The following is a 27,007-nucleotide window of genomic DNA, read 5'->3' on the forward strand; positions in this document are numbered from 1 at the left end:
ATGCTTTGCAGAAACAGAGCCCTTCTAGACAACATCTGCAGGCTAAGAGCCTCCTGATATAAACACAGGTAGGGAAAACATGCTTTCCAGCAAAGGTCTGCCAAGAATGCAAAACCTTTGTGGCCTCACTGAGCTTTTTGCTAGGAGTGAGAGATCACTGCCTTCTCCTGGCTCACTCTGCGTTTGGGACGTTGTTGTAGCAGGCCCTTGGCTCAATTCTTCGAGTCCGTGTTGGTCTGCAGGGCAAGTGGCCCCAAGGAGCCCTTTCTTTTGAATGATTTGCCGGCCTTCACTGTTGCAGCAGTTTGTGAGTTGGTCCTTCAGGTATAGAAAAACTCTCCCTTGGATTTCTCCCTCTGCAGGGAAGGACAGACCACTGTCCTCAAGTCCTTGTTGGTAGCAGGACATACATAGTCTTTCGCTGTCCTTTGGAGAAACGAGGACTTTGACATCAGTGCCAGTTGCATGGGGAGCAATTGTGTCATGCAGAAGTTTAATGAGCAGCTAGGGTGACGGCCAGGTCACCTTGGGAAGCTTTGCTTGTCCTGGTTGCCATTCATTTCTGAAGTGAACCAGCATCAGATTCACCCTGAGTTATGTGCGGACAAACGGAGATATTTGGCTTTCTTAGGGATGCTATGGAGAAGCTCTTATTAACAGCCAGCCCAAGTGCTTACGTGAAACAGAGGGATTGTAGAAGTTCATGGTGTTTCCACTTCTGGGTATGGTTTGTTGCCTTTTTTTTAAGGTTTCCCCTCATCATGCCTCCTTATGTCACTTGCTACCCTCTTTCTGCCTGAAGAAAAGCACCTGTTTTATGGCTGATCATATTTTCTATTAGATTTGATTCTTACCCCTACTTTATAACCTCTCCCCACCAGACGGGGAGTGCACGATAATAAACCTATGGGTTTCTCAAGTGGTCTGTTACCATCCATAAAGTTGCAGCTGTTGAAAAAATTTAAAGCATCTCCTAAATCAGTTTCCCCCAGCCTTTGGAACTGTCCTTAAATTCAGATTTGGAGCTTTTAATAGGAAACCTATTGAGAGTAATAATGGTTCTGATGAATATTTGTATACATGACCTTAAGAACTTGGAGGTGCAATGCACAGTGCATTGAAGGCAGCCTTTGGTGGGCTTTGGCTCAAGCTTTTAAAGAATAACAGGAAACTTTGGAAAATGCACCAAAGGTAAACAGAGCCGTTTAGTTACATTAACTGTCTAGAGGAGAAGCTCCACTAATGACCAAAACAAACAAAGCAAGTGCATTTATTTAGTATTGCTGTGGGAAAACAAACGGCTTAATTGCATTTTGCTTAAAAGGGTTACCCAAGAAGTTGGCCCGCCTGGGCCCAGAGTGTCATTCTGGCGTCCTGACCCAGTTCTCATTACTGCGTAGATCCTGACAGAGAGTGGTGTCCTGGAAAGGAGCACACGCTTCAGAGAGGCCAGGGCTCCAAGAGATTGCATACTATTTTTTATTCCTAGCAATGTTATGTTAAAGTGTCATTCTACACAAAACAGCTTCAAAGAGATCTGTTTTTGCTGCCTCCTGGTGACTTGGGATAAAACTTGCCTTGTTATGGTTATGTTAATGGTCAGAACTCAAACTGGTCGGTCAGCTTGTTTCTGGACTCACTTATGATGAGCAACAATAAATGTGCTGCAGGACTCCGTCAGTGATGTCTTAGTGGCTTTAACTGATAACCACTGCATTATTTATATTAGAAGAGAAGCTGGAGTGTGAAACCAGACTCCCATTGTGCTAATCTGAATAAACATACAATGAAAGGACCGTGTGGAAGAGCTGACAGTCTGAGCTGTTCTTGCTTGCCTGTGTGGAATCTCATTATCTTCAGGAGGAGAATGTGATGAACCGAAGGCAGAAAGTTAACTCGGTGCATAGAATGGGGTTAGTGACTGTGACAGTAACAGCACAGAGTGAAATCGAGTCCTGCTTGTCTGTAATGGCTGTGCTGGCTTCGCGGTGTAGAGGATAACATGCAGCATGTGTTTGCTGCTCCCGATAAAAAGGATAGTTGTACCTCGAACAGCACAGAGGGCAGCAGGTCAGTAGGGTAATCTGGTGCCATTTTAACCTTCTTACTTCTGATCTAAGAGCCATTCTTATCGGCTCTTTTTTCAAGATCTGTTCATGTAAGAATAGAGCTCCTTCCCTTGGCAGAATATTTCAAGGGACTGATTATGTGCTTCTAATTCCATGTGAACTTCTGAATAGCAGGTAAGATTAGATGATCACAAAGGAAATGCAAAGTACTGAATCAGTGCTTGCACTGCTGTTTAGTACAAACACATAATGCTCTGTCCTACTTAGTTCTCTTAAAGGGGGGGGAGACTATTAGTGAAAAGAATCAGCATGGCATTACATTTACTGTGTGTTTAGGAAAAACTTCCTCCTTTGATGTAGCTGGAGACCCTTGAACTTCAGAAAAGAATGTGTTAGCATGCTAGGGTATGCCTCGATCCTGCAGGTCATTTAATCCTTTCCTCAAGTGAGTCATTGTAAGGTAAAGTAGATGCTGGGAAAAGTTCTGCACTGCCAATTAAAACAGACTCCAAAGGTGTTGCTGGTTTCATTCTAACAGAAACTCATCACAGAGAGGCCAGTAGAGGTTGCTTATGTACCTTGAGGCCAGATCCCAAGCTCATATAAACTGGCATGGTTCTTTTGAATGTGCAGAACTATTTTGCTTCATACCGATAGCTCAGACTCAATTCCTTTACACTGAGAGCTTTTTAAAGAATTTCTGTTAAGAAATCAGGAATGATTCAGAAAAGTAGTGATTTCCACACACGTAAAAAATGGAAGAATTTCACAAGAAGCCTGTCGATAACTCTCAGAGGTGAGTTCTGGCTCAGTCTATAAAGATTGTTCTATCTGCCTCAAACACCCTTAGAAAGTCAAAGCCAAGTAATGAATGTTAACCTCAGTGTTTCTCCTGGGCAGATAACTTTTGTGAGGTCAGGTTTAGAATAAAATTGAGGACAGGAATGTATTAATTAGTAACTGTTGCCCATGTTTGCCAACAAAAAGAATCCCACTTCTAACAAATTTAGCAACGAATAAATAAAGTTAATCAGAAAGCTGAGGCATTCCTTAATTAAGAAACTCTAAGCCAAACACTAGCCTTTTGTGGAACAGATAGAGTCAGGGAGCCTAAAACAATTTGGAAAGTCAGGAGGATGTTTTGTTTTCACGTTTTTCAAGTGGAACAGCTGAGTTGGTGAGCAGGGGGCTGATGAGCAAGCTGCCAGGATGGGAGCCTGCACGCTGAGTCCCATCCTATAGAAGCCCTGACAGAGGAGAAACCTGAAAGACCCAAGTTCAAGTCTCAACACTGTGGCAGTCACAAGGCAGGCAAGCTGACAGAAACCTTGGAAACCTGCCTCGTTTCCGTTAGAAAAGCTAACACAATTGCTACGTGCCTACAAGCCTTCTGAACTGGCATTTTTGGACAGGCAAACTTCCCTCTGGAAGATTGCCAGCAAGCTTACCTGACCTGCTTCATGGCGTTTAGCTCGTCCTTCCCTGATTTTTAGGAATACAAACTTCAGATGGGCTTATTTGCATTGGAGGAATACTGCTGGAACTTTCCTCCTAGCATGTGAAGTTTTCTCTGTGTGTAGAAACAACATGAGTGAAATATTTGGAGTGAAACCCAGGCTCCATTGAAGTCAGTGGCAAAACTCCCATTCACTTCAGTGGAGCAGGAATTTCACTCTTTACTGTTTTGAAGTTAGAGTTACTAATAGACTGTTAAATTATTCCTGCATGCATCAAACAAAACGGGCTTGATGTTCGTGTCTCTGCTGTGTTCAAAACCCACAAAGGTTTAAAAACAAGAATAACTGTGAACTCCTGAGTCTAACAATTGTTAAATGTAGTTTTGCTAGCAATAATAATGTCCCTGGAGATAAACCTAAAAAAAATAGACCCCACCATATAATCTTCACTTTAAGCTAAAAATAGCATAAATGGCAGTTTAATCTAAGCCATAATTATCAAGCTGCTGAAGCCGGTTTTGGTTCATTGCAACTAGAAATGTATGTTGTGTTTAGGCTTTGAACAGTTGAGTCCCAAAAATGGAGAGAAGCAAAGCCAAGAGCATAGTCAGAAAGCAAACGGGAGCCTCTGAGAAATAGCATGCATTAAAGAGTCCAACACCATTTTTAAAGGGACTGCTCCTGGCTTGCTCAGTCCTTCAAGCTGGAAGCCTGGAGAGTTCCCGTTAATCCGTGTTTTCAGCCCAATGTCCCTGACTGCTGTTTTGTTAGAAAGTGACACTGGCCATACAAGGTACCTTTTGTCTGAAAACTATTTTCCAGTTCGTGCTGGAATCAAAGGAAAGATGTTAACTTTTCGGAGTGATGCTATTCTGTACCATTTAAAAAATGGTTTTAACGATCATTTCAAAGAAGGATGGAAAATCCTTAACTTCCTTTTGCTGCCAGGCAGCCTGGTACGATTGGCTGGGTGTGGGACTGCCAGTCAGGGCTTCTGACATTTCACTGATGGAGCAGGTGAACTTGGGAACATCATTTATCCCTTCTTTGCTGCAGTGGGGGCTGGTCCCAAAGGCTGACCTCCAGCAGAGGGGTCCCACCTTCCTATAGCAGCACTGGAGGGAGGCTCTTCCCCACAGCGATTTACTGCAGCAGCCCAAAAGCAGAGACTGCACTAAAGGTAGAAGAGTCCTGAGTGGCAAGGTGGAGGCAGGTTCAAGTAATACTTTTCTATTTCAGGATGCTTTTTGAAATCCTCACTGAACGTGTTTGAATCCCTCCATGTATGTTCGTCCTTCACAATTTGTGCTGTTTGTTTAGATGGCCTGTTTTGCTGAGGAGGTCCATTCTCTTCTTTCTGAGACTGGCATGGGGCAGTCCTTGCGCTTGTTTGGGCAGTGCTTGCAAAAAGTTGGGCTTGGTTCTGCTTTGGGCTCCTGTTGAGCATTGCTGTCATAGAGTCATAGAATAACATAGGCTGGAAGGGCCACTGGAGGTCATGCGATCCAAACTGAAACTCAGAGAAAGATCAGTTGCAATGTTAGATGAGAGATTGTACAATACCACAAATTTAGGGATTTTTTTTTCCCTAACAGAGGAGTTATTACAAATTCACAATGACGCAACAGCAGATGTGGCCTGTCTCTAGTATCAGTTTGTTGACCATTTTCTCAGGATGTTTATAGGGACCATATCCACTAGATTCAGGAGAGCAATTCAAAATTTTCGGTAAATACTAGATTTGGTATTCTAACAAATATCCTTCAGCTGTGCTACGTCACTTCCACGTTCACTTTTCATGTACCCTCAGGTAGTTATATTTTCTGGTAGGAAAGTCCATGGGAAGCACATTTAAAAGTTTCCAACAAGCAAATACTGAAACCTATGTGAAATTAAGTTAATGGATAAATTCAAGGAACCTGTATTTTATGCATGAAACAGGTGCCCAGAGAATTATGTGAATGTTTCTGTTTTATTTGTGTAGCATATTGTTAACTTTGTTAGTTGTGCGATGTGACAATGTCATTACTAAGTCCAATGGTAAACGAGACACCCAGATGATAACTTGATAGGTGTTGTGTTTTTTTTTGTCCTGTTTTGTTTTAATTGAACAGCATGGGAATGAGCCATGATGACGATCATCTGCCCTGTGCAGGGAGGTCCCATATTATGTCTGGAGAATGGGTCAAGGGCAGGAACCCCAGTGACCTTTCCTGGTCTTCATGCAGCCGCGATGACCTTGAAAACTTCCTAAAGTAAGGATTGCACTGATTATCAAATATCCTATCAGGCACAAATCCAATGTTCTATCTGAAAGCGAGAGCCTAGACAAATTTCCGTTAAAAAAAAAAGAAGTGTCTGCATGTGTCATTAGGGTGTGCAAGTTTGACTCTGTATCCATTGCTGTAGCCCCTTTGAGGTTTACAGGGAGGCAGAGGATTTATGTGCTGCTGCCATTGTACTGCTAACATCTTAAAAACAATCCCAGTTTACCTGCATTTTACAAACAAGTGCCTTTCATATTTGCAGTGTGTGTGTGTAGGTACCCTGAAAAAATCTTCCATTGCATCCATATTTCAGTTTCTCATGTTCAGCAGTTCACTAAGGATTTCTGTCCTACTGGTTGTTAATCCTTGTATACAATAGCAAGCCCTAGACTTGTCTGAACTCCTCATAGTGGTCTTAGACCTACAATGCAACTCTCTGACAAATGGTGTCTGGCACAGCAGCTAGTACCTTTATTGCTAGTAATGGGTTCAGCATGGAAAAGTCCCGACTCTGGGGATTAGAGGTGTGAGAGAAAGGAAAAAATGGGACATCTAGTGTTACATGAAAGCATGAATTTGAAAAAAAGGTTGCACTCCCTCTGGTCTGTGACAGAGGGGAGATGACAAACTGATATTCCAATTTGTCAACAATTGTTTTGAAGACAAAGGCAAAAATCTTTCCTTTATGCCTGTGATAAATAAGAAGTCCATGGCTTAAAATTTAGCTCGGGGGATTCAGGTGAGACACGCCATAAGACTTTCTAGCTATCATTGGAAGGCTTGTGAAGCTGTTGAGATTGATAGCTTCAGGGCAAAACTGAGCCTCCCTCAGATTTTTAGGAATAATTTAGGCACATACTTATGGCGAATGATGTGAATATAGTAGATTCTGCCTTGAGGCCTGGGGTGGGGGATGAGTTCTCAAGGACCTTTCTATCCATAGCTTTAATGATTTAGAAACCTTCCAGAAGGATACTGAGAAAACCACCACTGTTTCACACAAGGTCATTAGATTCCGTGTTAAAGACAGGACAACAGCTGCTCTACAGCAGTGATCTAACACTCGAGTTCAAAGGTACTTCCCCTTACAGGCATGTTTAATTATCGCACTCCGCAGGTCCAAGGTCAGCACCTGTTTGCTGGTAACAGACCCCCGAAGCCAGTACGCGGTGCGGCTCCCTCACAAGCTGCCTGGAATGCACTACAGCGCCGATGAGCAGTGCCAGATCCTCTTTGGGACCAATGCTACGTTCTGTAAAAATATGGAGGTAAGAGCTCGTGGTGTGTGCCTGGAAATGAGGTGGGATGTGGCAATATAGTTGTTGAATGTTGGAGAAGTGGAGGAGTCTGTACCTTTCTCAGAGTTATTGTGGGATTTTCAGCATGTTCAGCACTACTGCCACAACATCAGTAGTCAAACTCCCATTGACCTTTGTGTCAACAGCACGTACTGCTGCAATCCTCCTCCTTTCCCCACGTTGGTCTTCTTAATGTCCTACAGCAGACCCATAAGAACTTTTGTGCGTATTCAGTCTTCATTTAGCAACAGTTCCCTTTCGATGTGGTTTTGCTGCAGTACTCAGTAGATGCTGTTTTCCTGGTAGTTCAGCTGAGAGGAAACTTTTCTCACAGGAGTGCCTGCCTGCCGTCACAGACTCACCTTAGATGTCTGATCTTTCAGTAGGCCTCACCCTTGGACCATTACAATGTTCTTGTGAACTCACTCTAACTCTTTTCCAAGGAAATATCAATGACTGCTTGCTTGATGGGGCCGTTTAGAGATCTGTACAGAATTAGGCCCCTTCATGTGTGTTTTCTAAGCAGAATGATGTTCAGTCAGGCCTTGGGTGCAACATGGCTCATACCATGTGGTTGGGCAGCAAAATGGAAACAGTGATTGTTGATGTTTCTAGAATTAGGTCGTATTTGAGATGAGGCTGTCTGACTTGTCCTCTGGAATTTAGATATCTAAACTCTTTCTAAAGCCTTGCACATAATTAGGTGTCTTGTATTCTGAGCCGAGCTTGTCCACATCCCCCTTTAAATGGGGACTGGAGAAAGGCTTACTTCCACTGTGCCCTTGGAGATACCCAGAAGAAAGTCTTGAAGCACCGTGTCCTGTCACCAGCACCAGCTGGCAGCATTCTGTCCTAGACAGGCAGGCATAGGGTAGTCCAGTTTCTTGCTGTCATTAACTAGCCACATAGAGTTCGAACTTGTCCCTGAGAACCACTCCGAACAGTCATGAGATCGTAAATCAGTTCTAACAAAGAAAATAATAATGAGTGATAACTGGGATTTGTAAGTGCCAAATGACTAAAACCGTTGAACCCATGCAAGTCCTGGGAACATAGTCTTAGTTTCACGTTTGTTGTTTTATTTGTTTTGGATTTGGAAGCTAGCTAATATAAAACATTAAAACAATAAGAAAAGAATCTGGGTAGATTGTATTTTCCAGCTCCATCAAGAAAATGCAGACCACCAGGACTACTGTACTGGAAGCTAAGTGTTAGAATATAGGTCTGTAAAGAAAATCCCAGATCTACCGTGGATGGTTCAAGTTTTTCTACTTGTGTGGGTGTCACAAGCCTTGACTAGTGTTGGAACAGATATTTGCTATTTTTCTTGTTGCGATAAAACACATTCTGTTTCTGGATAGTCCAGTGCCTAATGAGAATGTCAGCCTACTAGTAGGTGGTCAGCATTTCTTAGGCAGAAATTGCATGTCCATTAGTAGAGTCTGGCATTGTTTCAGGAGCAAGTTGCTTTCCAGAAGAACAAACCAACAGGCACTGCTGCAAGATACTTCTCTGCAACATGCAGACTGCAGGTATTTGTGCCCCCTATGATTTTTCACTAGTCTTATTACTTGACAGCTTTAGAACACAGCAAAAGCTGTTTTCTTTCCCTCCATCACTCCCTCCGTATCTCCCAAAGAAAGGATAATTCCTAAGTTGTTAGTAGTTTCTAAAGAAAAGCCTTGTAAAACTTCTGCTAATTAAAAAGAATTTGCAAATGCTTACTTAGAAATATTTTTCTGTATCAGATGTGCGATAGAGTTAACATTTGCACTCTGAAGATTTGGATCAATTATGGCACATGCCATTAATTTAAGTAAATATTTGCATCCTGTTATGCTACTCTGAATTGGAGATTGAAGGCAAGGGAATCAGTTTTTAGAAGAAATGATCAGCTTTAATTTTTAAACCTTCAAAGTTTTTGTTCTTTTCACCTTAGTGTTTCTCATGCCTCATCTGCAGAATGCTTGTGTTGTAAGTCTCAAAGCTGTCTACAAAAATATGAACCAAGAAAAAAATTGGCACTAGTCATTGGCATTAGCTGTAGAAATTATTGGCAAATGTAGCTGTCTCCTCTTTTAGCCAATGGTAATGTGGTATTTTTAATTCAATAAAGTATTAAAAAAATCCAAATGTAAAAGTAATAAACATTTGACAGTAAATATTTGTTACAAAAAGGAAATAAACTTCAGGAAATTAGCCTGCTCAGTCTTTTTATGCTTACATGTGTCTACTGTCTATTTTCTTATTTAATAAAAGAGCTACGCTATACCATTTCGTTGGAGATGGCTGAGCTACATAATCACAGGCAAAGCAGAGGACCTATATTCAAAAATGTCCTACAGCCTGATTGTAGAGCAAAATTCAGAGATTAGATGAATCCCAAATTTCCCCATTTTTGAGAAATTGCAGAAACTTTTTGTACAGTAAGCTCTGTCCCTTTATGGCAATGAGAAAGAAATTTTTAAAGGGGTATAATATCCTTTGCTTTCACGGAGAGCCAGGTGCCTAAATGCTTGGCAGCGTTTGGAGCTCAGACGCTGGTCCAACTAGATAGTTAATCCATGAATATTCAACCTTATCTGGATATTTCATACTGTATCTCCAAAATTCCTCTTCCATGTTTGTTTTTAATGGTAACTCAGATGCTGTAATACAAAATAGTGGCCTTCAGAATTTTAACAGTTTCCCAGACCAGCAAAAAGTAGCTCCTTGCTATCTTATTCCAAATCTGCAGAACAGAAATGAAAACCTATGAGGTCGGCTCAGCTGTACGTTAACTTTGCCTGTTGGCATTCCTTTTAAATTTGTTTAGATCCTGTGTCTACATTTCAATATACTAATGATCAGTGGGAATGCTTATATAGCAGGAAATACGACTGTGCTTCTACCATACGAGACACCTGTCCGTTTCCAGGTGGGAGGTTGTACAGTCATGCCCTCTGGCAGTGCTAGAAGAGCTTTCGGCCCACATAGGAGATTGCACAGTCCTTTATATTTTGAAGGAGATAACTTGTTTTTACCAGAAATTAAATAAATGACTGTGCTATCCTCAAGTTCTGAGCAAAATCACGATGGGACTTGCAGAAGAAGCTGAACAGCAATGCACCTTTGATACTGCATGGTGCATTATCAGCGTACCCCAAACACAGAGACCTCTGGGGACTTGGCTGCTGAATGTCAGTGGGAGTTGGGGCCAACACGCAAATTACTGGAATTGAACCTGTCTGACCTCCGTTCTTCAGATCTGCACAATGAATCAAGTCTTGTGAATTCATGTGACCCCTGTGCAAGAGGAAGCAAAAGGCTTCTGTCCCACTCAAGCTATGAAGACCTCTGCAGACTGGAGACTTTTAACTCTTTGCTCTCCCTTTTTTTTAGCAGTGTTATCAGTGAGAGGAAAAGCATAAACGGTTAATGCCTGCATCTGTCTCAGAGCAGAGGTGGTGTTTCTCCACCAGAAACATGTGAAAATGCATTGTTCATAACCTCTTATGAAAATATCCCATGTGTTTAGTCAGAAACCCGTGTTTATTTTTCAGACTGGCATGCCTACTAATAGAGGCTTTTGCACTGAAATTATATTTATGGAAAAAATGTGATTTCTATCTTTTGTATCCAGTGTTTGGCTTTTTGTTTTATAAGCCTTTTGGCTTATTTATTATTAACACATTTTTGCGGGTTTTTACATAACCATTATCTTTCAGGATTGTTTTGAGTCAAAACCGTGCTTAGGCTAAAATGGCATGTGGAAAGAGATTACCATTGTTACAAAGGGATTTTTTGCTGAAAAAGGGACGCTGTCAACTTGGATGTAACTGGCTATGTGGATTTTGACATGACACTTTTTAGAAAATGTAAGGCAGCTAGAATTGGCTCTACCATTTTCCTTGAGTTCAAGTCGTTTTTTAACAAATATACGTATCTCCCAATATCTAAAAGCCACAAGGCAGCAGCACAAACAAGGGGGCAAAATTGACTGTAAGCCAAATGAGACGGACTGGACTCCTGGGCTGAAATGGAAAAGGAACAGAACCAAGAAAATGTAAAGAAAGAGGAACCGTAATAATCAAGGAAGATCAACAGCTGTAATAATCAAGTGGATTGTATGTATCCCTTCCGTTTTCATATTTGATGGCACAATGCTGAATATAATAAAGCGATTGTGGGTGTCTGTCATCTGGATCTTGATCACAGAGAGACTGCCAGAGTGGACTTTTGGACTCCATGCCTGGGAATCAATGGGCCTTTGTTTTTTCTTCACAGAGTCATTTGCAAGATCCAGACAATGATAGTAAGCCCTATTATTTAGTAATGTATAGAATATTTACAAGAACATGGTATTTAGATTTTGAGCTGATTTATCCTGAAAATAATAGGCTGCATTGTCGTTTTCTGTACAGTCGGGAACTTTGTCTACATAATTTTCTATCACACATACACACTTTAACTTCTGTGTAAATATAATAATAATACATCTGGAAAAAGGATGGGTTTGGTTTTGTTGAGGCTTGCAGGATAGGAGCCTGGCAATTCTAAAAATAAAATTAGAAGATTTTATTTTTTTTAGAAGTAAAGGCAACAACTTCCTTAATTGCCACACTATATTTTATAGTTTTCCTAATGTAGGTTGTTAAAATTCAGACTATTTTCACGTTGACTGTTTCATATGAAACTGAAGTGTCGTATTTCACTGCTTCTGTATGTTGCAAAAAGACCTTTTTCTCTTTATTTTCAGTGGAAATACTTTTTGTTTAATAGAGAGAAAGAGAGAGAGAAGCAGAGTTCCTGCCTGGGCAGCACAGCCCAGTTTACAATTATTGGAATGCTTCAGAAATTTTTGTATGTGTTTCAGTTTGGAAGATGGTCAAAACACATTCTGGTGCAGTGGTTTAAAGAAAAATAAAAAGAGAGAGGGGAACCAAAATAAAATTATAAAAATACAAAGTGGAAATTTAAGAATATAAAAATAACAAACTCTTAAAAATAATACAGAGTGCCTATTAAGAATCGAGCACTTGAGCTTGGAAATCCTTTATTTTCTTATTGAGACACAAAGAGAGGGAGAAAGGGTTAGTGTAGCCTTGTGATGTGGCATCTACAGCAGAAGCATGAACTTAACAAAATTAGCCAAAATGCAATTGAGTATCAGCCTGCAAATAGCGTGTAACAAGTTAGAAGGGCAGTCAGCCCTCTCCATTGGCATTCTGGGAACTTCCCCTCTCTGAAGTACTCTGAAAACTCCCATAATCTTCACAACCACATCTAAACACTGTATGTACGTATCTATTTATTTTTGCTAGTCCTCTCTTCTTCTTACTAATGGCCAAGAAATGTATTCCCTGATGCCCAGTGTGTTTTTTTTGTTTGTGTGTTGTTGTTTTTTTTTAATGTCCAACAGTACCTGTTATTAAAAAATCCGTACTTTTCTTATCTTGAAATCAGGCGTTAGGGCCTGAGGAGTTGGCTGCGAGTTGCTAGGTGAGCATTACCGTCACTGAGGACAACAAGAGATGGATGATGCAAGGTGCAAGGTCAGAGTTTTAGGTTCTAAGCTGCAAACGTAGTATTCAATGGGAGTGATTAGGCTGTTATGAAACGTCCCTGCAGCTCTTTGCCGTATCTCCACCATGGGTAGATATCTCCTGAGACAGCACCTACCCCAGGCACCACGCTTAACTTTTGGCTGACCCAGCCTTCAGGGTTGTAGGATGATAGCATGGTGCTGTGAACTCAGATTTTCTTGGTGGGTGCATGTAGTATTAACCTTAGAAACAGCACTTAACACATGACATCTACAACACCATGCGAGTGCAGCCTCTGTGGCTGTGACTTAGCTGATTAGCTACACTTCTTCTAAGGCCTACTGAGGTAGAAGTTTGCAATAAGCCAAAGTAGAACATTTCTAATGTTTAATTTAAGGGACTATCACGTCTCTACTTCTCTGAGGTTTGATCCCATAATGATACTTACATGACTTCTTCAGCTGATGTAACATGTACTGTTGTGTTCTTTCATTTAAAGTGCTGAAAATTGGGCTCAGCAAATTTGAAGAGCTCATCCATCAAAAAAGAATTCTCTGTTGGTAGAAAGATGGAAAAAAAATACATTTTTTCTAACTGTTTCTCTGAGTGTCTGATAATCATAGAGCCACAGGAAGTAGTGTCATGAATGCACTAAAGGCACTAAAAAAATTAGTATTTAGCATATGCTTCGTTGTCATAAAATCCGTTTGTGGTCTTATTAATATTTTTTTTCCAATCTCTTTCTTTGGACTATTACATTAATTCCAGGTGTGTGAAAAAATAAAATAGATCTGGTACTCTTTGTTTCTCCCTAAAATACGAAGAGGAAACATTGTTCTGTTTTAGTTGTAGATCAGAAGTCTTGGTATCATTGCATATATATGTGAGGAGTCAGGTACATTTCGTATGGGATCCATTTCTTCATAGCCGGAGTAATGCAGATCAAGCCATCTCGCTCAGAGAACCAAACCCAGCATGCTGCCCTTCATGTTTGCTGGATTCAGTTTGTTGTGTTTTCTGTGACACAGAACGTTAACAAATCTCGGAAATGCCTACGGTGAGGTTTTTCTGCTTTTCAACAGGGAAGAGGGTAGCACCGGAAAGCAGTTGACTCTGAAGGGCCATTTCCTCAAGAGTTCTTTAACTCTCCAAGACCTTTTAACTTCCTCAGAAGTTAAAACAAACTCTCTGATTGTGTGCACGTTGTCTGATGTCGGTGACTTTCCACTCACACAAGTACTGATGAAGAGTCCGTTCACTGGGTAAATGGAGTTGCATTGATGTAAATACTGCTACCTAAAGGGGAATCATCTCAAATCTGTTTGTTGGCTCCAAGAAGGCAGGTTATTAGCCCTGCTCATCGAAAAAGCATCACTGTGCACATTTCTCTGTGTTCTGAAGGAAAATTTCATCATCAGGTAGTGAAAACAGGGAGGTGTTCTTAAGAATCCTTTTCTAGCTGCACCTAGAAAGGTAACACATTTATTTTTTTTATAATTTGGACTGAGATGCTTTCTGTCCAGCAGTAAAGAGATCCATTCTTCTTTGTCATTAATGACTACAATTATGTATTACAAGTTTGTTGGATTGCCACCCAGATATTGACTGTTGCCTGAATATTCTAGTCCCTTGTGATTCTTTCCTGTGTGTTTCCATGTCTTCTGGATCAGATCTATCACTTGGACAGGCAGACACAGGCTTCCAGTATTGGACCTGCCACTTGTTCCTTGGGCTGTCAGCTGTACAGGAAGGTCCGCAGCTGCCCGCTGATAAATGCCCGCAAGTGTCCCAGTTATCTTGCCTGGGGCAGCACATGGCTCCTTTTCAGAAGTGTCTTCCAATTTTATAGGATTCTGGTTTTCAACACTTCTCATCTAGCTTTCAACAGCAAGAAACTGCACTTAACAGCAGTGGCAAACACTAGTGTTCACCTCCCTGCGATCCATTGTGGATCGTCAGTTGTTTGTAGACCCAGAAGTAAAGGTACTGGCAGGGTAGAAAATGTGAGCGTTGTTTTTATCACCTTGTTGTGTAAAGAGTTCATCCTCAGAAGCACGCTGTGAGGCTTTGAACAGGAAAGTGTGTGTGAGTTGTGTGTTTATTGTACTTAATAGGTGTTAATTAGGAATCTGTTTATCAGCATGTTTTATCTCACAGTTAGCTATATGCCAAGCCAAAACCTTGGCGAAATCAGACATCTGATAGTTCATTGAAAGCCAGTTTATTTATAAATGTGCCTTTGTGTTATGTGGTCTCTTGCTTGTCTTCCTTAAAGATATTTGTTCTTTCTAAGTCCTTCTTCATAATCCCCTCATTTTGACAGCAAAATTGTTTTCATGGTGGTTTAATTCTGCTCCTAGAAATAAGAGGTTCCTCTTTCCAGTGGGCAATAGGCTGCAGGAACAATTTCTTTCTCAGGGGAACTAAATGGTTTTGTTTTTTTTTTTGGATGAATCCAAGATGAGGGAGTGAGTGTGTAGGGAAGGAACTAGCTTGTGGAGCTGTTACCTGCTGGAAGGACATCTTTATTCACTGGATTCTCTTTATGCTAAGGAGATTTGGAAGCTTCCTTTTGTAGGTAATAATGTTTGGCTTTGAGACAGAGGAGTATTGCGAGCTCTCTCTTCTCACTGGGATCATCTGAGGTCACTGGGCAGAATCGCAGTGCTTTTAGTGGCTGTGGTGATGCAATAGCTAACCCAGGACCTAGCAGGCTCTATACTCATTGCCTGTGGGCAAAGAGCTGGCTGAATTAATGCTGGCTTCTCCTCGCTTCCAGCTGCAGCACTGAGTTAAAGAACCTTAAAATAGATTACTTCCCTGGAGCCACACGCGAGTGGTCCTAGTGCTTCACACGCCGCAAGCCTCTGCTGGCACATGGCTGGGACAGAGCTGGATGTAAGGTAAACACCATCTTCAGGCACAGTGTGTGTTGTGAAAAAGTAGGAAAAGCTGTGAAAGGTGGGAAGGCCCCCAGCCAGACATGTTCCTGGGAGCATCCCAGGAGTTGTTCCTAGTTTTACCCTGAAGTTTAGCCAGCAGGCAGTGCGAGTCTGCGGCTGTGACACTGAGCAGAGGACTGCGGCGCTCGGAGCCCTGTTTTCGCTTGTGTCCCAGCAGACTTTCAGTAGGACATTTAATCCCTTTCTGTTCCTCTCTTCCCACATATGTAGGAAAGAGAAAAAGCTCCCTTTATCTCCGTAGTCCCAGGAGAGTCTGTTTAGATTACAAGTTCTTTGAGGAAGAGAAAACACCTGGCACAGTAAGGCCCCTTTCTCAAATAGGTGCCATTATAGTAGCTGTAATCGGAGGCATCCCACACCTGCCAAGCAGATACCTCCTAGATTGGGAGCTTCCAGACTGTGACCTCTCACTGCTGGCTTCTAATAACTATGCAGGCAACTTTTGCTATCTTGCAGGACTTTTTGAGAGTTCCAAATCTGTCCATTTAATATTTTTTTTCTGCATAAATTCCTTAATGTTTCAGTTGAACAAAGCATTTCAATTTTTAAAAAGGAAACCTGATATTTTATCGAAATACTACATTTCAACAACCATCTCACTTTTTTTTTCTCCCCTCTTGGAAATATTTCAAGCCGGGAGTTGGTCCAAAGATGACCTTTCCCCACAGACAGTTTCAACAAATCAATATTTTTCCAGAGAAGAATATCTATCATTGGAAAATCCTATCTGGCATTTTGTGGATGGTGTAGGGAGGACTTTACAGGCAGAGACCTGCCTTCTAAAAGCTGGTTGCTGAATGTACAATTAGCAGTAATACCGCTCTTTTTATGGCTTCTTCTATATCAATGAAAGCTCTGAACTGACATTCATATACAAGCAGCTTTCTTTCAAGCCGTGCCATTTCTTGCTTTGATATTTCCCCACAAAGCTGGCTATTTAATTATTAAAACGTCCGTCACTGCAACTGGTTAGCTATAGGACTGTTTAATGGGGATTTTTGTTTGGGTTTGTATTGTAGCTGAAGAGGATATATGATCTCTTTTGAAACGAGCTATTAACATGATAAAACATCTTGGGAATATACAATACCAAAGCTGATGGTTTAATCTTTGCTGGGGTATCTGAAAGCTGTATTAAATACAGGGGTCTGCACTAACGAGTACTTGAGCTTTGTAGTGGTATGGCACTAGAACACAGAGCTGAATCGCAGTTACCAGATTTTTCTCTAACTGTTTCCTGAAATGTGCTTTGCATTTAGTATCCAGAATCAAACACAGGGATACTATAAAAATCCTGCGTTTTTCATACCTCAAAGATGGGAATTTTCAGAAAGGTTGGTATCGGTCAGAGAGCGTTTTATTATATTTTTGTGTGTGTATGCCTGTATATATATACAGGTACAGACGAACATATATACATATATACGCGTACACCCGTACAAGTGAATGTTTGCCCCAGCTGCGTTTATGGGCAGGTCTCAGTTCTGTCCTGGTACAGACACACCTGTTTGAGGTTAGCTGTGCCCGTTGCTCCCCCCAGGCAAGGGCTCATACCTGGGCATGTTAGCTGAGTTTAGCACCTTCCACATTCTTGCGGACTAAGGAAGAATTCTGTTTGGCAACCAAAATTGTACAAAAAGCCACTTTATTTTTATGACTTTCTGTTTCCACCACCCCTCTTCCTCCTTCCTTCTTTATATCAAAGAGGAGAATTTAACCCTAATGTACATGCAGCTTAAGATCCAGGGACTTGTGGCTGAAGATTAGCAAATACTGGACTTGTATAAGGCACAGATAGCTGACAGTGGTGCTCATATGTGTCTAGAACAACATCTTAGGCATGTGGTGACTTTCATTACATCTTCAGCCAGCATGTCCTCCTGACAGAAAGCAGAAGCAGTGAGTTTCCTTCTGTTAAAACAGATGCAAGCGTGTTGTAGCTTTACATCTAGGAAAACAAGCATCCTCTCCGAGCTGGAAGTTTGGCATTTTGGGAAAAGCTTTCTCAGTTTAAAGAGTTTATTGCCGAGATTGGTGTTGTTTCTTTAACACTTGACAGTAAATAGATGTCCTTCTTGATTTTAATGCTCTCCAGGGGAGGAGAGGTTTTGAGAACCTGGGAGTTGTGGTGTGGAACAACTGATTTCTCAGTTTGTTCTGAAATCTCCGGTTTGTCTATTCTTCTGCCTCAGCATACCTAGCTGTAAAACAGCATGTGATGTCCTCGTGGCTAATGGGTGCTTAAGTGCTTTCAGAGCTGTGGGTAAACCACTAATTAGTCACAGTCATTTAGTCAGAGTGACGTCTGATATTTTCTCGTGCTATATTAGCTTGGGAAAAATGTCTTGAAAATTCATTGATTTAGGTTTCCCTGGTGTATTTGCTGTTGTTTGTTTGCTTGATGATAGCTCTCTGTGTTGTGGTTGGTACAGATGTTTCTGAATCGTGCTGTCTGCTTCTAGTTTTTGTGAACGTTCTTTTGGTTGAAATAGCGCAAAAGCCTCTTTCCAGAAAGAAACGTGGAAATAAAACAGGACGCAGATACTGCAGTGATAACTATTTTGTTTAGCATGTTCTACATCATCACTCTTGGTGTTGGGATTTCTCTCATCTGCACCCTCTGCCGTACAGATCGCTTTTATGCAGACATACCAACACGCGTGTACACGAAGCACACATGCACCCACAGTCTCAAACATTACATTGTGAAAGAGCCGTAAGGTTGAGGCGTGTTGACTCAACTGTTTAATGAGGTGCAATAAATCTTGACAAGACCAGCTGGCACTAGAGTCAGGCTTCTCATCTTTTTACCATTACATTGAAACGTGAACAATAGTGGAAAGAAATGTAACTCGTCTTTTTCTGTTTTTGGTGCTCAGATCTGTAGCACTGTATTGAAATCATCCACTCCCATGGAATGTTAAGCACGGTGGGTGCTGTGGAAAATGTTAACAACGTAAAGGCCCTTTCTCCTGGTTCTTTTTCTCGAATTCTGAAAACGTTATTGACCTGACAGATCACGCAAATGTGGTCAGCATTAATATCCCTCTAACACACACTGCCTGAGCAGAGCAGCAGTGTTGAGTAATGGCAGGCAGAACATGTTTCAAGTCTGGTAGCAAGACATGCGGTACCTCGTGCTGCTCTTGCCCTCGCATCTGACTTTTCACCTTCTCTAGCACAATGGACTCTAGCAGCTACTTCTCACTACCAAACCCTTCCTGACTTTCTCCCTGCCTGTCTGCTTATAGCTTATCACCAAGCTCCTCTGCTGCATGGCACACCACGAAATCCTTTCTTCTTTCTCCTTCCTCCTTCAGATCTTCTTCTCCCAACGGTCAGTGCTAGCTGATTATAGCAACCACCAGGACAAACGGGGCTGACTGGGCTTTACCATGCTTAGTTGCTTGAATACCTCTAAAAAAAAATACAAGTAATTAAGGAGCTCAGACACCCAAACATGTGGCATGGCTCCAAAGCTCTCATCATGTCCTCCCAGCTTCCTTTTTAATGGGCCAGATTTATTCTAGTGAAAAAGAAATCTCTTTAAATAATGTACTTCTCATTTAGGGTGGTTTCTGTTTCTGACAATGGCATCCATCAACCTCTTTTATGTTCCCAGCCCCAACACTTCATGACAATTTACCCTTAAAAATAATTGCTCCCAAACCAACTAGAGGCCTCTGGATTCACATGAGAGAGACTGCCCGAGCTTTGCAGTGTATCCCATAATGATAACTGACATCCAGAAGTAATAATTGTACCTCATTGCTTTGTGATTACAGCATTTGATGTGTGCTGGGCTCTGGTGCCTGGTGGAAGGAGATACATCCTGTAAAACAAAGTTGGATCCCCCTCTGGATGGCACGGAATGTGGCGCAGACAAGGTAATCAAAACTCTCAGCAGCAGTGAGTTTGTTTTTTCCAGCATTGTCCCTGGAATATTGTTTCCAAGATGTTCACTATTTACCATGAACCCATTATTTTATACCAATTCTGTTACAGAAACTGCTCAATTAACAGCTGGATTGGGTTAGATCTTTCTGATTGTATGTTAGGTGTGTTCCAGTAGCCTCTGGAAACCTCAACAGGGAAGCTTTTGTGGTCTAGGCCCTACACAAACACTCCAGGAAAACCCCATGCCTCACCCTGCTAACTGCACAGCCTGAGCACCCTGTGAGCCACACGAGGTGGTAGCCCGCTCCTGGCAGGTCTGCAGGTGATGTTTCAAGGGTGAGGTGTTTTTTCAGTACAAGCTAAGGTAGTAGTGTTCTTAGCTGTATTTGAGACAGGAAGTATGGAGAGCATTTAGGTTGGCATTTGGGGAGTGGAGGCAAATGGGGAAAGAACAAGAGGCTACTTAAAAACTTCACAGTTTCTAAAAGGAGCTCAAAATATGTTGAGTTCAAATTGGGTGATGTTCAGTTATTTTGAAGTGTTATTTGCTGTACTGTGTGTATATGCTTAGATGACTAAGGCATATACGGACTTTCCAGAGTCCCGGTCAATGGAGAAAATGGCTACAGAAACCACAAAGTAAGCTCTCAGGTTAGTGGACCTCCCTCCAGTGAACTTCATCATTCCGTTAGCCAACTTCAGTGCTGTAAGGGTGTGAGTGACTGAGGCTCAACTGCTACCTCCCAGCTGCGCTAACAGAAGTTGGCTTAAGTGATCCTGTTTAACCTCTGCAATGGGCTGTGCTAGGTGGTACGTGGTTCGTAAATGTGCATGGTTCCTTCTCCCACTGTGGCTGATAATTCCTAAAGCTACAAAGGAACTTGACTGGCTTGGTAACCACCAGCCTCCCTACTTAGTAGTTTGGGATTCTGGTATTTATTGTGTGCTGCATTGTTGGGGAGGTAAGAAAGAGAAAACCTTAAAAGCTTGTTGCTAAAATCAAAGATCAGAGACCTTTTCTTTGCTTGCAAATGGAAGATAAACAATGAGAAGAAAAGCTATGTTCTGGAAAGCATGACAAGGAAATTGAGACAAAATGTTTTTGCATATATGTTTTTCTAACCACAGGAGTCCAGTGATTTGTTCGTCAGAATGCTTTGCAGTTGCTTACTGTATCATATCCTGGACAGAGCAAGAGAATGGGCTGAGTTTGTTGCTTGGTCAGGAGCCAGTGCAACCTATTAGAATCAAAGTTTTTTTGGGGCCTTAGCCAACCTAGGGTCAAAATACCTCAATGATTTTGTAGATACCGGGAATGCTGCTGATGAAGACATTGCTTTGGGGTATAAGTTCTTGAACTCAGTTTCTGTGAAGAGTGTAGCTTGAAGTCTTAGCATTTAGATAATTACCCGCATTACAAATGAAGGGGCTCATTTCTGTGATTTATTTTTTAATGACAGAATTCCCTTCAGGGTTTGATTGAGGGTGACACTTAATTTCTGTGTTTCTCCTCCTCCATCTCATAGAAGCCTTGAATTTCCAGAAACTTTAACATGGGCTTTTATAATCTTTGAGACATCCTTTTAAGTCCACCAGTACAGGATTGTTTGCAAGATCAGGGCTTCCTTTCAGCCTGTGCTAACGCAATTGCATTTCAGTGGTGCCGAGCTGGGGAGTGTGTCAGTAAAACTCCCATCCCTGAGCACGTCGATGGAGACTGGAGCATGTGGAGTCAGTGGAGCATGTGCAGCCGGACGTGTGGCACAGGAGTGCGATTCAGACAGCGGAAGTGCGACAATCCCCCGTAAGTCTTGACATAATGCTCATTTCCTTTTGCACGTAGCATTTAGTAAACCTTGCTGCAAGAGTTCAGTGAAGAAATGGGCAGCAGAGCTGCCTGGGGGACACGAGACCTGGCGTTCACCAGCAAGGACCAGGTCAGAATCCAGGAGTGACTTCGGAGCAAAGCATGTGCTGTGGAAGTGGCTTGAAGGGTTACCATTGGAAGTGGCCCTTTGCGATGATTCAGATATAGATACAACTGAATTAAAGACCTGTGGGTTGGCAGAGGAATGATGCTGTGTTTTCTCTTCTGCACTGCAGTGGATGAGAAGGGGCAATCTGGATCTGCAGAGCAAACTGAGCCAATACGTCTTAGAGATCAGTTTTGCAGGCAGTGCTGGCTTCGGCTGTCCCTGTGGGCTTGGGAAACAGTAGAGTGGCTGACAGTGGGCAGTGTCCTATGGTTGTGTTGGTAAGGCACCCTGAGATATTCTGTACATCGGGATGCACTGCATATGAAAAGTGTTCTATACACAGAGTGGACCCTGCTTGGCTCCTGCTTGGGCTTGGCTTTCTTCAGATTCAAGAAGAAATGTAAGTGATGTTATCTCCCATGTGCCATCCTTCATCCGTCTGGTCGGTTGTGGCATGCCTGGAAGTCGTCTTCTGAGAGGCCTGAACAGGTTACCTCTGTGGCCATTTAAATGGCCACCTCTGAGTGCATTATAGCTTCTGAGATGAACGAGAGTGCTCACAGTCTTGAGAGCAACCCTCCAAGTTGTGCATCTCCAAATTCATTTATATTTTAAGGTTTTATTCACAGATAAAGCACAGGAACCTTCTTTTACATAGGGCTGAGATTCTGGCTAGCACCACAGTCACTTTGAAGACATGCCCAGGTGATGGGTAGGCACCCACTGGCTGCTGCTGAGATATATTCACGTAAAAGGGATACTTTTGTTTATTCCTCTCCTTAAGGCTGAACTGCAACTGCGTGTCTGCAATGTCCAAGCTTGATTTTTGCCAACTCGTTTTCCTGAACAAGGGGCTGAGCTGCTTTCTTTGCTGTCAGCTACAAAAAGTCTCTTTAACCACAGCATTGACCGAACCTAAATCCATTCATCATCGTTCCTTAAATTACAGGAAATGCTCCCTCCAAGATTGCACACTGATTTTAAAATTCTCTTGCTCATATACATTCTTGGCTGGGGATACACACGTGGTCTTCTTTTGCTTCATATTTCTGGCGTCAGCCCACTTCTTCTGCAGCTGGTTTATTCACTGTCCAAAAGTATTGGCTAAGGGATTTATCTTTTCGTTTATGTGTATTTGGTCTTGGGATTTTTTTCTTTTCTGGAATCTGTACTCCTGCCAGCTGACTTTTGAGCCTGTGGGACTATCAGTATTTTTAAACCAGTTGCTTCACTGTTTAATTTGGTTTTTCCTCTCTGTAATTTCTATGAGTACTTGCATGCCTTGCCTCCAAATGGTTGTAAGGCAGTGTGTCATTAGCCAGTTTGGATGTGCAGACTTCCAAGCTCTACTGCCTTGTGTTCTGGTCTAGCCTTTGGGCTATTGTCATGCAGTGGGATTGAAGGAAAAAATGGTGGTTTACACAGAACACGAGAACAAGATCCTCTCCCTTCTCCCATCGTCTCTTGTCATGTAAAAGCCTCAGGGTGGTATAAAGGGACTTTGATTTCTTCAGTCCCATTAGCGGGTGGATTCTCTTGGCAGAAATAGGGTGGAATGGTAGAAGATGGCTGTGAAGGTGCCTACCAGGAAACCTCTCAGTCTCTGTTTCAGGGGCGTATCAGGATGGTCTTGAATTACACTGTTTGTGGGAAATCCTAGGCAGTGCTACCAGCCCATACTACACAGAGCTTGAGGCCTTTATTTTTACTAATGACCATTACCAATAATAAGAGCTACTGGCTTCCAGTCTGCATTGCCAAACGCGTAGTTCTGCTGTGTCTTCATGGTCATCAGGTTGATGCTGTGCTCTCCAGAGAGCACTCTGTTACTTTTTGGGTATTCTGATTATCTTGCGTTTGTGTTTTTTCCCGTGCATGTACACACAAACATGCACAGGCTCATTTACGCTCTGTACACTCTGCCTTTTTTTTGTTGTTCATGTCTTTTGCCATAGCTAAAGAGATGGTGCTGAAACTGAAGCTCACGCATCTGATGTCTTTATGTGAGCGCGGGGTTCAGGCAGGAAGAAGCCTGTGTCATGCTTCTCGTCATCTGGACCGAGTGCTTGCCCAGACTAAGGCAACTGACAGAATCCTCCAAGATTTCGGCATCAGTCTCAGCGCATCTGCTGCCTTGCATGCCTCTGGGGCAGAGGAGAGGTGTTAGCAGTGCAAACAGGCATTTGTACAGGCTGTTCCTCTGGTGACTTTCTGTGGTGTTACGGCATCATGTAGGGTTTTTCTGGTTTAGCTTTAGTTTTGTTTGTGAAGAAACAAAATAGAGGCATTTGTTAAGAGTTTGAGTTTTCCTTCTTTGGGGATTCATAAATGAGAATATGTAGATTTTGAGGATGCTTAATGCTGTTGCAGAATCAGTGGCCTCTCCTGCATTGTTAAAAACCAATATGTGAAATGGCATGGTTTTCATGGGTGGTGATTATCTGCTGCACAGACTTGTTTCTGGACACCCTACTTGCGGAACAGCTTATAGCTACATCTGTGTTATTTTGGTTTCAAGGTGCTGAAAACAGAACTTTAGAAAACGTGCTGAAGAGACGTTTGCTGTGTCTCCATTGTTATGGGTGTTTGAGGCAGGGAGCGAAGCAAATGGTGGGAAGAAAAAGGTGAAATACTCCATGTTGCCTGCCTCTGCCTTGTGCGTTTGGTGTGATCCTGGGCACAGGAACGTAACCGTGGTGCTTCTAGGTTCCCCATTAAGAATATAAATACTTTACTTCGGCATTTGTGTTGGAACCACAAATTATCTTCTGAACTGTCTCATTGTACAAATATAATGAGTACTTAGACTTTACGTGTCATGCTCAGTGCGCCTTCCAAAGCCTGACTGTCACAAGTCACCAGCACTTAAGAAACCTGGTCTGAGTCACAGGGAATGTTAGGAATCAGACCTCATATCATGGCAGTGCTCACAGTTTGGGAATGCCTTACTCAAAGTCCTGTTCTGAAACCGCTGGTGAATACAGACATACACTTACACCCATTCTCTCTGCTTTTTCTCAGCCATTTGCCTGCTCCATCAGAAAACAGGTTAGGACAGGAATGGACCGCTGTTGAAGTTGAAATTTATGTCAGCAGTGTAAAATCAGCCACATCCCTTTTTTTGTGACCGGAATACAGTTAAATAGTCTGTATCTTTCAAGAAGGCCGGTTAGTGGATGGATTACCTCTTAGCAGAAGTGTACGATGTGCAGTCAGCCACCTATTTATTGATCTGTGTATGGGACACTACAAAAGAACATGCTTCTGAAACGCTGCAGAGCATCTGCTCTAATAAGCCAATTATAGATCCAGCATGGAGTTTGAATAATTTTCTGTCAGAGTCAATGAGAGCAAGATTTGCCCTCCAGCAACGAATGTCTGAGAGGAAGGATCCTTCCTGCTATTTCAGTATTGCCTTGGACAGGAAAACTTCAGTGAAGGTGTGCCTGTGAGTAGCTACGCTGTTCCTGCTGACCTTGGTTTGTCTTTTCTGCGATAGCCCGGGGCCCGGCGGGAAGAACTGCCGTGGAGCCAGCGTGGAGCACACCGTGTGTGAGAACTTGCCCTGCCCCAAAGGTGTGCCGAGCTTCAGAGACCAGCAGTGCCAGGCCCACGACAGATACACCAACAAGAAGAAAAGCCTCCTGACAGCTGTCATCGTTGATGGTAAATTTTTTCAGCTTCCTCTGTAATTCCTCGCTGGTTTTTCTCTGCAGCTTTTTCACTTGTCGTAATTTCATCCACAAGACCCCCAGTTGTCTGTGAGAACACTGCAGAATGTTTCCATTAGCTGCATCTGAAAGATGGATTACAATAATGTGTTCTTATTGCTTCCATGCTGCTCCTCTAGCCTTCTTCTTAACAGAATTACATTGCTTGATCACCTTTGTCTCAAAAACTCGTTTGTGCTGCTCCTAAAGTCAGTTGCTTTGTATTTCTTTCTCCAGATAAGCCATGTGAGCTCTTCTGTTCTCCACTGGGGAAGGATTCTCCTGTGCTGGTGGCAGACAGAGTCCTTGATGGTACTCCATGTGGGCCTTACGAGACTGACCTCTGTGTACATGGCAAGTGCCAGGTGGAGTAACTTTCTCTTGTTTTACTCCTAGTGTTATGTCTGACCCGGGGTAGCTATGTATGTCCTAGAAGGCGAGGCATTGGTATGGGTGGCTGGGCAGCCGTCTCTGAGGTGAGAGGGTGACCGTGTTTTATAGGATCCATTGCAAGTGCTCCACAGCCCCGTGTCTTGGTCTGAGAATTATGATAAACGCCCAAGGTAGGAAATGGTTGCTGAACAGCTGGGAACGTCCAGTGATCACATTTCCTTGTGTGTAGTCACCAAATGGCTTGGGTGGGAAGGGACTTCTGTGAGGGAAGCAGATGGGAATGGAAATCTGGCTTGCTTACCCGCTCCGTTTTGGCTGCTAGAAGAACCACTGAAAAAATGTTGATGCTGCAAACTGAAATATGAATTGTTATTAGCCTGCTCTAAGTGTTTTCAGCTCTATCTGGGGCCTATCTAGAAATACCGAGGAAGCTTTTTGATACCACTTACTTCTTGGCTCTTTGAGCTGCATAAACCGGTATCTTCCCCTGTGCATCCTACATCCATATGATTTTGAACTACATTACTAGATAATGCCAGGGTGAGTTTCTCACCTTGGGGCCCACCAAAACTGTTTGAAAGGCCTGTTTTCCTGCAGTATGAAAAAGGTTCCCTTCTTCCTACAAAACAGGTTATAAAGCTCCAAGCAGCAGGCAGTACAGGTTTAGAGGAAGAGATCCAGCAACCCGGAGTGCAACTCAAAGACAGTTTTCTTTTGCCTCTTGTCTGCATTGTCTTGTGCTCAGGTCGCAGGGAGAGAAAATGAGAAAGGGCATAGGATAGGCTTCCTTCTGCTCTCCTTCAGGAGCCGTTTGTCCCTTGCCAAACCCGGAGGATGCTCATTTCCTTCTGTCTCTGGTCAGACAAGTTGGGAGTGGAAATGAAGAGGACTCTGTCCAAAAGTCTTTGGATTTTCTTTCCTTTTCCTGGAGTGAAGGAGTGATGACCTATAACCATTGCAGTGATGGTTAGTAATCTTTAGACAGTTTACGTATGGAACCAAGATCAGGTGTGGGCAATCTTTGTAATACAGCTCTTCATGGTTTGCAGGGCAGAGAGGCAGTTCATGCTGCAGCATGGTGAACGATTAGGAAGGCCGTCTCTTAGAGCTGCTTTTAGATTCCTTGAAAATGTAGTGGAATTGTGTAGACCCATACTAACGGGAGGTGCAGGGTTTGGGGGAGGGATGGGAGAGATGATGATGTTTATTTAAAGCTCAAAAATGACAAGAAGTCATTCAGACTGGATGCTTCTACCAGTGAGTAGCAGCTGGATTTAAGTCACTTGTTGCGCACCCTATGGCAGGGCAGTTTTTTCTCTCTCCTAATCATGTAGCATGTGTTCAGAGTTTGCTGCACACACAGCAGGGATGTGAAAGGCAGTTCACGCGGCTAGTGCGGCCTTGCCAGTGCTGGATTCTTCATGCCAGTTCTTCCTCCCAAGTATTATCCTA

At 42.6% G+C, this 27,007-nt stretch overlaps 1 protein-coding gene across 2 annotated transcripts in view; it reads left to right on the plus strand.

Moving 5' to 3' along the window:
* The window catches only part of ADAMTS17 (ADAM metallopeptidase with thrombospondin type 1 motif 17), a 177,623-nt gene that overhangs the window by 81,026 nt on the left and 69,590 nt on the right, over positions 1-27,007 (plus strand). For both annotated transcript variants that reach the window (XM_048076347.2, XM_048076348.2), the window contains exons 9-14: positions 5,641-5,781; positions 6,911-7,061; positions 19,365-19,466; positions 21,135-21,280; positions 24,952-25,118; positions 25,400-25,527. In XM_048076347.2, the coding sequence (XP_047932304.2) occupies positions 5,641-5,781; positions 6,911-7,061; positions 19,365-19,466; positions 21,135-21,280; positions 24,952-25,118; positions 25,400-25,527 (835 nt within the window). The remainder of the gene's footprint in view (positions 1-5,640; positions 5,782-6,910; positions 7,062-19,364; positions 19,467-21,134; positions 21,281-24,951; positions 25,119-25,399; positions 25,528-27,007) is intronic.

Source organism: Anser cygnoides, chromosome 11 (genome assembly GCF_040182565.1).
Source record: "Anser cygnoides isolate HZ-2024a breed goose chromosome 11, Taihu_goose_T2T_genome, whole genome shotgun sequence".
In the NCBI taxonomy this organism is placed as follows: Eukaryota; Metazoa; Chordata; class Aves; order Anseriformes; family Anatidae; genus Anser; species Anser cygnoides.